The following is a 13,537-nucleotide window of genomic DNA, read 5'->3' as shown; positions in this document are numbered from 1 at the left end:
AAAATATTGAAATCAAGACCAACCAAAAGAGCTGAACTGAGGTAACACTTTCCTCATTCAGTATTAAAATGCCGCTTCAACAGTGCTTTTTTCGAATCAAAATATAACTCCACACTTGGGACTTTTCAGACAAGTTCAAGAGGACTCTATGGAGGCTGCTATTGCAAAGGCTAAGCAGTACTTGAACAGCTAAACAAATACAGAAGAACAGATAAAGAGTAACACCTCTTTGCCAAAGCAACTGAGACTGTGCAACTAAGATTAAGTGGAACAAACTGACATGCATGAACTAATCTGGCATATTTGACGCATCAGAAGGTAGAAAACCAGACCTCTTTGTTTACAAGCATGTGCCCAGACTGTAACTAAAGATGTCTAACTCAATTTGGCTTTGAAGCCAAAGAATGTTTCAAAGTGAAATTACTTTGAGTCTTTCTCAAAGGTCTCCAGCTCTTTGTGTCAATCTTTCAAAACTGAGAAGACAGTTTTTCTTAAGGGTGATACCAATTGCTACACTAACTGCTAATTTTAATTCTACTTGAGTATTTCTGACATGAAGATAAATCTGAAAATAGCCTTAATTAGTTTATTAAAGTATCTGAAAAGGAGAATTAATCTATCAAAACCACTTTAACAATCTACAAGTAAAAACGTCAGCAGCCTAAATGAGGCTCTATGATCACAAAAAACAAACTAACAAAAAAAAAAAACATGCTAAGGGTATTTCTTATACAGTTTATAGGAATATCAAGATAACTTCATAAATGTTCATCAAGAAAACAAAAGTTGCTCTCTGGTAAATTTAATGCTATTGCAAATACATTATGAAATTGCATGTAGATGTTTTATTTTACTCATTAAAAATACATGGGAATAATTTACATTAGGTTAGGTTTTTTTCCCACCACCTTGCTTTTTCATACATCACTGCCCTTTTTCCCCCTCCAAAAATAGTCTTTAATTTTTATGCCAAGAGCAACTATAATATTTGATCAAGTTACACCTTTTCAAAGTTTTAAGAAACACAATAAAAATTAATCCTTTTACAGTGCAGAGAGACAAGCCATGCATTAAAACAAAGCATAACAGAATTATAACTGTCTGGGGAAGAAAATTACAGAAAGTTAGTAGTAAACTGAGCAGTTCACCTGTTGGCTAATGTCTGCACTTCAGCATGCTTTTCTTCGTATGTGGTTTTATATCCCTGAATAAAGGAGAGGTAGGATTTGGGAGTCACATGTGTAGAACGTCTGTATCTTTGAAAGTAATCAGAACACTTCTCTGCCACTCCATCCTGGAATGAGCCCATGCACTGCACAATTTCCCTCTTTGTATCAGCAGTGCAGTCCATATCAAATGAGGCCAGGAAATGTTCAGATACTTAGGAAAGAGGGAAAAACAAACTTAAGTCAATATCAGGAAAAACTCCTAGTTTATAAAAAAGGCAATATAAAGCCTGTGTACCAAGAAAAAGATAAATATTTCATCTAATTAAAATCTGCATCGCTAAAAGCCATTGATCCGTGCACCACTTACTCATAAATGTTTGGCTCTGTATGTGGCTGAACTTTAAATAGCATTTTTTTTTTACATTTCGCAATCCGATATGTAGTATATTAAAAGATAGTATTGATTACACCAGAAAATAGTTGCAAAGTAGAGAACACCTCTGGAAGTCTTTATACAATATTATTGGCAATCTGAGATACATCTTCTTGAATTTTCTATAAATTTAATTTAAAGTGTAAACACCAATTATCAACCAACTTATTGACAGCTGTGATGTGGAAAATGCTCTCCCATTGCATCAATAAGATACATCAGCTTTCACTCAGCTTCTGAAACCCCAGTCTTCTTTACTGTAAATCATCAGATTCTTAACATTATTCTATACTTCTCAGTAAAAAGCATAGCCAAGAATCTGGTATTTTTCACCTCTAAAGTATGCAACTGTTTTTTTTCTAACCTCTAGCTACCAAGGACTGAGTAAGCACAGCCTTTCTCTGTATGCCTGATCACAGGCCCAGTCACTAATAATCATCATCTTTAGTAGTATTTTGCCTTTTTACTAATGTCTTTAGGCCATATTCAAAGGGAATTTTTCTTCCAACTGTGTTCAAAGTTTTCCTCTGTTAGAAGTATTTCAACAGAAATATTTCAACAGATTAATATAACAAGCCTTAAAGAATAATACATCTATATCAAATTTTGGAACCAAGCAAGTTTCTTCTACCAATATGCTGACAAAATTCAAATCAATTTAAACAACTTTGTCACCACTGATCACAGAATTTAATATCTGCAAGGACAAAACCTACACCTACCTGCCACTAGAGCATCCTTGGGCCATCGGCTGAACCAATCTATAGTGCATCCAGAAATGAGAGCAGGGAACTTCAGGGCCCTGCTTCGGAATTTTTCACCCACCGGTGAAAAGCAAAGAACGACATGAAGGTTCTGACGGACTCTGGTCATGAAGTAATCATACAGAACCTCATTAGTTGGAGGTCTACGTGGATGTTCCTTTTTGAAGGTGGATATGAGGTCACTAATGATCTCATCTACTTCATCACGTGCAAATAAGTTTGACACCTTTGAGAAAAAGGAAGATTTATTTCACACTTTGCAAGATGATTCAAAAATTGAGTATATGGCATAAAGTTCATTTAATACATAGCATTTCAGGAAAGGACATCCATTTCAGACACTGGAGTTATTAGGACCCACCCCACTTCTTTAAACCAAAACTTTTACTGAAGTGATGTCATTAAACACACTGAAAACTAACTTGCTGCAAAGTAAAATCCACTATCTCATATGAATGGCTTTGCTTTCTTCTTATCTGAATATTCTAATAACTAGTAGAAATTACCCTGAAACACACTTGAAGAACAAATAAATAAATAAACAAAACCTGTTCTATTCATTCTGGACACACATTTACCACACAAAAAATAATTGTCTACTAATGAGATATTTAATTTAACCATTTTCTTGTACATCAATGATGTTCCTCAAGTCTCCATTTTTTTTAAGCTATTCTCATGTCCCTGACAGCTTGTCAATTAATTTAAAAGGGTCTGACTTAATACTTCTTCATTAATGATAATTAATAATTTTAATTCTAATTAATTAACAATTATAATTATTAATTATTAATTTTACAATAGCTTTGTGTTACACTGACCTGGTGTAATGGATTGATTCTATTAGTTATAATAATGTAATGATTAAAAACACTTGAGATTTCATATAAAAGAATAATCTATGAAATTCAGTTATTCTACTTCAGAACTATAAAATTTGTAAAGCAGAAAAATTATCATGAGAAGGCATCTTACCTCTCCTGATGATAAAACATTGTTCAGGTACTCCAAAAATGACTCATCTTTGATCTCATTGTCGGTAAAAAGAAAACAGATGCCTTTCCCTTCCAGTCCTGCTGTTCGGTACAAGAGTTTCAGATCTTCCATCAAGTTTAAAGTGCTGTACGATCTACAAAAAAGGACAATTGTACTAATATTCTTTCCTTTAAAGAAGGGCTTCTGGCTAAAAATAAATAAATAAATAAATAAATAAAAATAAAGAAAAATTAAATAAGAACCAATCTCTTGGAATTTAGTGTAAAAAGGTGTAGTCTAGGAATATTCATCTAGATTAAGAATCATAGAATCATAAACTTGTTGTTTGGGTTGGAAGGGACCTAAAATATCTTCTACTTCCAACCCCCCCTGCCATGGGTAGGGACCAATCTCACTAGACCAGGTTGCTCAAAGCTCCATCCAACTTGGTCTGGAACACTTCCAGGGAGGGGGCATCCACAACTCCCCTGGTCAACCTGTTCCAGTGTCTCACCACCTTCACGTTAAAGACTTTCTTCCTAATGTCTAACCTAAATCTCCCCTCCTACAGTTTAAAGCCATTACCCCTTGTCCTATCATTGCCCTTGTAAAAAGTCCATCCCCAGCTTTCCTGCAGCCCCCTTCAGGTACTTGAAGACCACTGTGAGGTCTCCCCAGAACCTTCTCCTCTCCAGGCTGAACAACCCCAACTGTCTCAGCCTGTCTTAAAAGGAGAGATGCTCCAGCCCCCTGATCATCATGGCCCTCCTCTGGACTCACTCCAAAAGCTCCAAAAGGTTGAAAGACAGCTTATTTCAAAGTCTGACATCAAATAACTAATCCATTATTCTCTTTCCTGCTTTCTTTTTCACCTCACACATCAATTTAATTAATTAATTAATTAATTATAATAAAACCACAACCCACCAAAAAAAAAATGCCAAGAATAACAACAAGAAGCCACAAACCTGAAGTCTTATCATGCTACTTATTTATCTTTAACTAGAAAAAGTGAAAAGATAGACAGGTATAATCTCACAGCATTTGTTCATGTGCTGGGTGCACTAAGATACTTCAGATTTTATCGACTACTTAAAAAAATTCAAACTAGTTGGCCCTTCTGGTGAGCGTCATCACCAATCGTGCCACTGACAGTTTTACAAAAGGGAAAGAGAGCAAACTAAGAGACTAAAAACCATAAAAATTACCAGGCAAGGCATGTTGGATTGACTTTGGCATCAGACTTCTTTCTCTCACATATTGTTATTCGTCTCTTCCAGCTGCTGTTGCACATAGGTTTTTTCTCCCTTTTTAAATACACTACCACCAAGGTGCTACCATTGTAACTAATGAGCTCAAGCTTGGCCAGTGGCAGGTCCATCTTGAAGCTGTCTGGCATAGTCTCTTTCAGACATGGGGGAAGCTTCTAGCAGCTTCTCACAGAAGCCAAACCTGCAGCCCCCTTTCTACCAAAACCTCGACACGCAAACCCAATACACAAGGTTACATCAGAATAATCTCTTTGAATGGATAAAGGAGTGCAATAAAAGCCAAGGTTTCTAGCATGCCCACTGGGAATTAAAACAGAGAAGTAGTTTCATGCAACTTTACTAAGAGTTTCTTATGTAACCATAATTATCTCATGTATAACCTCAAAATCAGAAATTGTACAATAGTTCCTGTTACTAGGAAGAGGAATAAATTCAGGAAATAAATTAATATTTTTTTACTATTTTTTCTTCATTATCAAAATTACAATTATTAGTGTTTCAGCAAAGATAGCAAAATCACCAAGGCAAGGTTCCATACATTCAGAGTATGCTCTAGTGGCCTAGGTGTGGGGGTTTTGTGGGGGTTTTTTGCTGCAGTGTGTGTGGTTGCTTGTGTTTGTCTGGGGCTTTTTTGTCTTGATGGTTGGACTCAGTGATCTCAGAGGTCTTTTCCAACCATGACAATTCTTTGATTCTGTGATATGGGTTTATAAATAATAATTTTGCTGTCACCAGAAAAATTAGAAATGGACACAGAAAAGACTCAAATATTCTCTGCCCTTTTGTTTCACCCACAGGGGGGAAAAATATTGGAAGAGTTATTCAGTCAATTAACCAAATTAGACAAAAATACTGACCTGAAAAAAATACTTGGTCATACACATTGAGTTAGCATTATGTTTATCTTTTACCTTGGTGAACTAAATAAAACCATTCAAAATCCATCAAATCTTTGAGAACAGGAAATTATGGATTAACAAAGGGCAAGCATTTCTATCCAAAAAGGATTAAAAAATTTTCCCAGAGGTATTTTGGCACAGATTATTAGATGTGATTTAAACACTTGAAGTCAGAAAAGCGCAGAGCTTAATTTTATCAATGAGATTACACTTCTGTGCTTGTTTGTTGACCCACTTGAGGAACTCCGTGGGTTTGTAAGGCAGGATTATGCTTCATCAGAATCTTTGATGAGTCTTTCCTCAAATCATGTTGATTCAAACCTTTGACCAGTCAATCATGACAGTTTCTTTAATTCTTCCAGTGCACACATTGGTTTTACAAGCCTTGAGGTGTAAGGGTTCCCCAGAACTGTTCTGGACTTTTTTTTTGGGGGAGGCACTTGGAGTCTCAAATAACCAGAAAAGGATTTGTAATTTTTTAAATTTTTTTGGTGTTATTCCAAAAGAAACCACATTGGGTTGAACAATATGAAATGAAGCAAGATATTCTTGAAGAGTTCGTCAAAATACTGAGATATACATAAGATCTACCAAATTAATCATCAGAGAGGAGGATTCCACCTCCTTACACAGGCTTTATTTCAAATATTTTAAGATAAACTCATAAAGGCATTATGGATAGCTACCACCTACAAATACTTTCAGTACAGTTTAGTGTACTGTGTAAAGACACAGAGTAAAGATAACAGGACACTGTCAATACTCCTTCTCCTTCTGTGAAACACACAAAACAAGTTTTCTTCTGCAAAGATGGTAAAAGCTCAGAAATATGGTAGAAAATCAAGTAAATTTAGAAAGTCTCAAAATATTTTCATGCCTTTTCACTCTTGGCAACAGTGCTCAGCCTATGTTAAGCTTGCTTTTTCTCCCACTCCAGAGACTGAGAGTCTGTGTCATTTATAGGAAGAGTTCAAACACCAAGTACTGATTTACTTACATTTTAATTACTGCTCACCTTGTTAACATTATCTGGAATGTATCATAGCCAGCTATGAAAGATGCTAGTCTTGTCAAGCTCTGCTTTCCTGAGCCACCAACTCCAACTAAAAGAGCATTTCCACGAGGAGTGCGAATGACCCGAGAAATCTGTAATATCAAAGTTATTTATTGCTACAATATGCAAAAGTAACCCCAAAACACCCCAAAATCCTATGCTACTGTAGTAATAAATTTATACTAGAAATGCAGAGCAAACTGAAACGTTGAGGTTTAATTAAGGGATTCTAAATTACTATTAATATATTCTATGGGCATTTGCACTTGGCAGTATTTTCTGTAAACCTTCCAGTACTATAGCAACAACTTCATTCTGTCACTGTGAACTTTCAATAATCAGTAGAATTGCATCTCACACTTCCACAAAGCACAAGTAAATCTCAACTGTGATTTGTTAGTAATGTGCTCTCATAGCATGACAGATTATTAAAACTGTGAAGGAAATAACAATTTCCCCAATACCATACCCTCTGGACAGCTTTAGTAAGACTCATCTCTGTGCCACTTCATTGTGACCAGAAAGAGTTACCCCAAGCATGTTAAATTCAGGAGAAACAGCCCCCAGTATCCTCTGCAGCAGGTAGTGACAGCTAGTCACAGAGTGACAGACAAAATATTTTCTAGCAGTAAATTACTTGCTTCAGCTTTATAAGTAATTTAGATTGACTCATTAATACCTCCTCTCACAGGTGCTGAGGGGAAGTGAACAACAACAAATGCCAGTCCAGAAAGACTGTACCTTGACTAAATGAATCATAGCATCCTTAAAGAAAACCATGTCCATTCCAGCACCACGGATATTCTCATTGTATGTTTGTAAAAACATATTTAAACGATTTCGTAGCTGATGAAAGGAGTTAATTGGCTCATAGATTTTTGGAATATCTAAATTAACTTCTTCCGATTTTTCATCTAGAACAAAAAGAAAGTAACAAAGATTCAGCAGTTTACATGATTGACAAAGGCTCAGTGTGGGGATGAGTAAGTGAAGTCTCTGTAACCACTGAGAATCAGGTTTATCATACATAATATATTTTAGATGCACATATCTATCAAGGAAAAGTAAGTACAGCTGCATAATTCTCAAAGACAAAACCAGCAAAAACTAAGAAGCCTTCTTTCTCTACATCTGAAATTTGAATAATGAAAATCTGAAACAAATCTGAAGCAAAAGCAGCACCTGAGAACAAAGGCAAATAACTACTGCAGTTAAAAAAAATACAAATAAACCTTTTTTAAAGAAAAACACTCTGATTAAATCATTGCACTAGTGAAAAAAGTTATTTCTAAAATAAATAATTAACACAAGTTGTTTTTTTAAAAAAAAGTATATTCACTGTGAAAAGTCATACATTTGTTCCAAGTGCTCTGAAAGCCACAACTCACAGCAAATAAAGTCACAAAAAAGTTGAGGCTGGCAGAGACCTCTTGAGGTGATCTGGTTCAACGTCCCTGCTCAAGCAGTCACCTAATGCTGGCTGACCATGTCTAGATGGCTTGTGAATATCTCCAAGGAGAAAGACTACACGAAGAGTTCAAGGGTCTCAAGAACACTAACACCAGGGGGTTGGACTAGATGATCTTTCGAGGTCCCTTCCAAGCCCTATGATTCTATGATTCTATGACCAGTAACAATTTCTAAAAAGCTAAGTTCTAAAAAGTTGTCTTTGTGTATTAATGTCTGTGACAAATACATTGTGACTATACAACCCAAAGAGATACAGAGATTATATGTAAATGTATCACTAACATGAGGGTAAGGTTATTTGAAATTTATGTCAGATGTATTTTTAATGTCTATTTAAGAGCTCAGAAACCCAGTTGTAGCCAGGGTCTGGCGGCCGGAAGATCTCGTGCTGTACGGAAAGACAGGGCCCTCCCCCCCCTCGGGACAGCCAATAGTGTATAGACTGTGATGTAAGCAAAACGGATGTGACATTACTCAAGCTATATAATGCCATGCCGCATGGCAATAAACGCCATTTTGTCATCCACCACATTGGTGTCTGTGTGCATATGGACCGAGCGACCAGGGGTTGGTCGCCGTGCCGTTCCTGAACCAGGTCGCCTTGCCTTTCCGAAGGCAACACCCAGTTCCTGTTTTTACACTTCCATCATAACGGGCAAGACTAAATGCCATTAAAGGGAAAATTAAAACAAAATTACATTGGTTATTCTTTTCACTTAAAGCCAAAACAGGAAGGTGTTCTCAAGGCTTTGACAAACACATTGACAACAAATTATGTCCTTTCTAAATGAAAGCCTCCAGTTTGCATTTAGGGGAAGTTTCATTCCAAATGGCACACTACAGGGCAGGCACATTTAAATTGTTACCAGGAAGCAAGTTAGTTAGAGAAATAAATGTTTGGGTTTGCATTTATTTTTCAGTTCAACACAGTGGTTTCTAGTGTGGATGCAAATTTTTGCACTAAAAGTCACTCTTCACTCTCACAGAACGTATTCTGACTTACAGTTCAGTCCTCTCTACATTGCTGCAGTTTAGCAAAATATGTAAGGATGTATTTGACTACTTTCTCACACCACTTTCTGTTTGATTCCTTCCACTGAAACTTTTCCTATCCTTTACTCTTATTTTATCATTTCCTTCTGACTACTTCAGTTATCCAAAAAGAGATTTAAATGGCATTTTACCACTCATGCCAACCTTTTATTGTCTACACTATGGATCTGTCATTACAATCATATGAACACAGATAACTGAATCATCCATCATCATAAAATATTACTTCACCCAAAGCCCAAGCAACTGTTTTCTGTTCTGTTGCATCAACTACAAAATATTCCCATGTAATAGTTATCAGAGTCCATCTTTACCCATTATTTGAGGTGCATCCCTTAAGAAGTCAACAAAGAATGCATCATTTTCAGGATCCAGCAAAGCTTTTGTTTCTTCAAACTCCCCCTCAGTGAGTTTTGCCACAGCCACATCAAACCAGTGTACATCATCTGAGGTTGTGAAACGATCAGCAATAACACACTTACATTCATGCTTCCACAATTTTATTAGTACCTATATATAAAAAACAAAACAAAACAAACAAAAAACAAACAAACAAAAAACATTTCACATTAGGCTTGCAATAAAGTTATGCCAATTTTAAAAACATGTTTTTATTTAATTAATTAATTAAAATCATATGAATGGTAGGAAAGACACAGTACTATTTTGGAGTTAATTCAACAGAGGTATCTTGAGCTTTTACTTCTGCCCAATCGCATTTTAAGATTACATTCAGTTAACTATGCAAGAAGCCTTAACGTACCCTTCCAAAGCAGACAGTATTTACAGAACTAATATTATATTTTCCTAGCTCTGAAACTATATTCATACTTGTTAACACATGGTTACACACTGGTCTAGACCACTTTTTAAACTGGTACTTAAGTAGAAGGTGGGTGAAGAAAATAGTAGAACACTATCATCATGGCATAAATAATTTCATGGTAAACACAAATGTCACTCCCAATACCAAATCCAAAGTATTTAGAGAGGAGAAAAGAAAAAGTGAGTGTGTTTTTGTATTATTCCTTATCAAACTGAATATACCATTAATGACTTTCAGTTTGGTCATAGGATGGAGAAGGAAAACCTGTCACTTTGTTAATCCTAGAAGAACTGGTTTTAATGCTATACTATTACTACACAGTAGTAGGAAAAATTCCAAGTACTCCTTGAAGACCTCTTGTTTGATCGAGCAGTACTTCAGTACTTCACACCAATGACACATATGTCAAAGGTCTCAGAACTAATATGTACATTTATACAATCAGATTTTCAGCAATTGTTTGTTATACTTCAAATGACATTAATTGACAATTTACATACAAGTAATCATCTCAGTGCTGTATATTTTTAGCTTCAGAAACTAAAATCAATTCTAAAAATTAAAATTTGGATGTGGTAGAACTCAGGAGCTTATTCAACAAGCAGTGAAGTACATTAAACATTAGGTGATTATACAACCCAAATGTATAACAGATTTTCCATTATTATAATGAAAATTACTTTTCCAGTACTTCATGTTTCAGTGCTCAAAACATTAAATTACTTTTCCTTTAAATAACTAAAAGATAAATTAAGCATAAAGTATTGAGCTTTTCTGGAAGAAAGGTGGATTACAGAAAAAAAAAAAAAAAATCACTGTGAGTCATTACTCCTTCTTCCTTTGAAGCCGTAAGTCAGAAATCATTTGTTAGACAGATATTAAGCAGTGACTGATAGCCTTAAGACACTAATGGAAAGAGGGGAACTGTTGTTTTTTATTCTATATGCATTTTCATTTATTTAAAATAAATTAATTGCTTCTCATGATTTTCTTTGCTCACTTCTTTCACACAAACTAGGATTTAACAGTAATAGATAGCAGATAGAAGCAAATGCTCTTCTGTCAAAAGTGGGTTTTGTTATAGTTATGAAACACACTTCTTATTTCAGTTGACACTGGATTAAAACACCTTGGCCTCAAAAAAATCACTGAAAAACTTTTAATCAGAAATTGCACTTTTCTACAGCAAGCTCAAACGCAAAGAAGTTACACTCTTCATCCTCTTTGCTACACGAATTACAACAAAGCCACTGATATGTTGCTCTTACCTTTGGTTCATTGATCACTTCTGATGTAGTGTTCAGCATTCCTTGCCAAATCCTTGAGAGATCTCGAAGGTTGAAGACATAATGAAACTTGGCTGGTGTGGGCAACATTTTTAACTTGGTAATCTGCCACAGCCTGCGTGTCAGTGGAACCAATTTGGCTACTGTTTTCTGCACATCTTCTGAAAATCCCCGCTCACTACAATAGTGCCCTTCTCCAATTACACCTGTAGAAAAAAAAAATGCCAAATGAAAGATTTTTCTAGAAGACACTAGTGCAACATCAAGAGCTATGACCTTAAGTTTATTTTTATTTTTCTAATTGATTGAAACGGCTTTCCAGCCTTTATCCAAATCCGATTCAACACATCAAAACACTGTTTTACCAATAGCACACTGGGTATCTAGCTCTTAATTAATTGTCCATTAAAAATATTCTTTTGTCTACAAAAACAGCTTTCACAGCCTTTGAACAGCTAATCCCTACTTTGAGACCAGTATGAATCTGTAATTTGTGAAAGTCTAGTAATTTGTCAGTCATTCTTAGCACCAGTAGCACCTTAACAACTCTTCAGTATTGTCACAAAAACCAGGAATGGCTTTCATGCCATTCCTCCTAACCTTAGCATTCCAATAGACTGAGAAATGTGACTGGACATGAAAAACTTATAGATTGATGATGTTGCAGGTGGAGTGTGATTACTGAGGGAAAATGAGCAGGTGAGCAAACAGATGGGGATTTAGCCTCAGTTTTAATCCTAATGTTTATAAACAGGGGAATAAAGAAAAATCAACTAACATTTAAAAAAATATTAACATTTTCAAAATGATAGATACAAAGCTAATTTCCCTTTACCAAAAATTTTATCAATGGAAGAATTAGAAGGCAGAGTACAGTTGAACACAGAAAATTGTCTCTTGAGCCTCTGTGGAATGTCATTGCGACCTCCCCCAGGGTGGATCATGGCAGCCAAAAACTGAAGGTCCACAATGTTGGTAAATTCACCAGGCTTTTCCAGGTTATACAGTCCATTCTGTTCCATTAGCTGCCTAACTATTTCATTAGTGACCTGTAAAATAGCCAGGTATTACATAACAGAATATTCCACACAACTTAATGAAGTACAAAACATACTTACGTACTTGAAAAACCTAATAAAGAGTATACCATTCTTCTCTCCCTAGCAGAATCCCTAGCTTAGAATTAATACTTCATATTTAAACTCATTCTCGTCTCAATGCTGCATATTTCTCTCTTTGAACACAAAATTTCCAGTTTGTTCTAATCACACTGATGCACCTCCACATGTTGCATCTGCTGCCAATTTTTTTTTATGAAATTACCATGTTTAACAATCACAAGGATGGTTTTTCAAGCTGCAAACATCTAATCACTTCATACAAAAGACTGCAAGATTCATTTCCTTAGCCACAAATGGACCCTCTGCTCTTCTGTTTGACCAGTTGAAAACATTACACAGACACTACATAATACAACTACGCTTCTCTAGAAATTCTAACATTAGTTTCCAAAGCAATAAACTTCCAAACCTTCTTACCTATGTACATAATGATTACTTTAATTTATTCTAAAACAGAAAAGTTACTTCTTACCTCTCAGCATTTACAGTTTGCTATCCCAGTTTGTGTGCCAAAGGTTTTTTCTAACTACTTTTTTACTTTTTTTTTTTAATATAAAAACATTGTTAAAATTACACAGTCATGTTTTAAGGAGTACTCTAAATGCTTCTTGTATTCATTATATTTATTTTTAACTGATTAATGACAATAGAAGGGTTCTTTAAAGAAACTGCTTTAAAATTAAGCACTACATACCAAATTTACCCCTACTGCAAGATAGAGAAGAGAAGCCAGTTTTACAGTGTAGCAAGGAAAGCAAGAAAATCTCTTTTGCCTTCTTTTTTCCTCTTTTATAAACTAACCTGATCTCCCCATTCATTTACTACGGGCATATTCACATCATCAATGAAGACTGTCATCTTTTTGCCTGCAGGCGGACCGTAAGTCGTTCCCATGCGCTTGTCCACGTAACTTTCTATTGTACGCTGTTAAAAAGCAATTTTTAGCATAGTTGCAAAAAAGCATTTCCTTTCACACATGATTGAATCATTTAAACATACTGATGGTTTTGTCACACAGAATTTTACTAAGGGAAGTTGAGACAACACGCCTGCTGGAGATAATTGTACTAGTTCAACTAGAATGTCTGAAATCTTATGCTGTACAGCATTAGGTTCATATCAGATGTAATAAATGTCTAGTATAGGAAACCATGCCTAACAGTTTCATAATTTTGATACCATTTCACACTTTTCTTTATTTTTTTTACTTTATCAG

At 35.4% G+C, this 13,537-nt stretch overlaps 1 protein-coding gene across 1 annotated transcript in view; it reads right to left on the bottom strand.

Moving 5' to 3' along the window:
• The window catches only part of DNAH5 (dynein axonemal heavy chain 5), a 119,515-nt gene that overhangs the window by 29,339 nt on the left and 76,639 nt on the right, over window positions 1-13,537 (bottom strand). The window contains exons 48-56 of the mRNA XM_051610258.1: window positions 13,123-13,245; window positions 12,036-12,249; window positions 11,183-11,406; window positions 9,403-9,598; window positions 7,307-7,479; window positions 6,527-6,657; window positions 3,342-3,495; window positions 2,325-2,592; window positions 1,149-1,380 (exon numbers count right to left, since the gene is read on the bottom strand). Of these exons, the coding sequence (XP_051466218.1) occupies window positions 1,149-1,380; window positions 2,325-2,592; window positions 3,342-3,495; window positions 6,527-6,657; window positions 7,307-7,479; window positions 9,403-9,598; window positions 11,183-11,406; window positions 12,036-12,249; window positions 13,123-13,245 (1,715 nt within the window). The remainder of the gene's footprint in view (window positions 1-1,148; window positions 1,381-2,324; window positions 2,593-3,341; window positions 3,496-6,526; window positions 6,658-7,306; window positions 7,480-9,402; window positions 9,599-11,182; window positions 11,407-12,035; window positions 12,250-13,122; window positions 13,246-13,537) is intronic.

The sequence above is a fragment of the Apus apus genome, chromosome 2 (assembly GCF_020740795.1).
Source record: "Apus apus isolate bApuApu2 chromosome 2, bApuApu2.pri.cur, whole genome shotgun sequence".
NCBI lineage: Eukaryota > Metazoa > Chordata > Aves > Apodiformes > Apodidae > Apus > Apus apus.
This window is presented reverse-complemented; position numbering and strand designations above follow the sequence as displayed.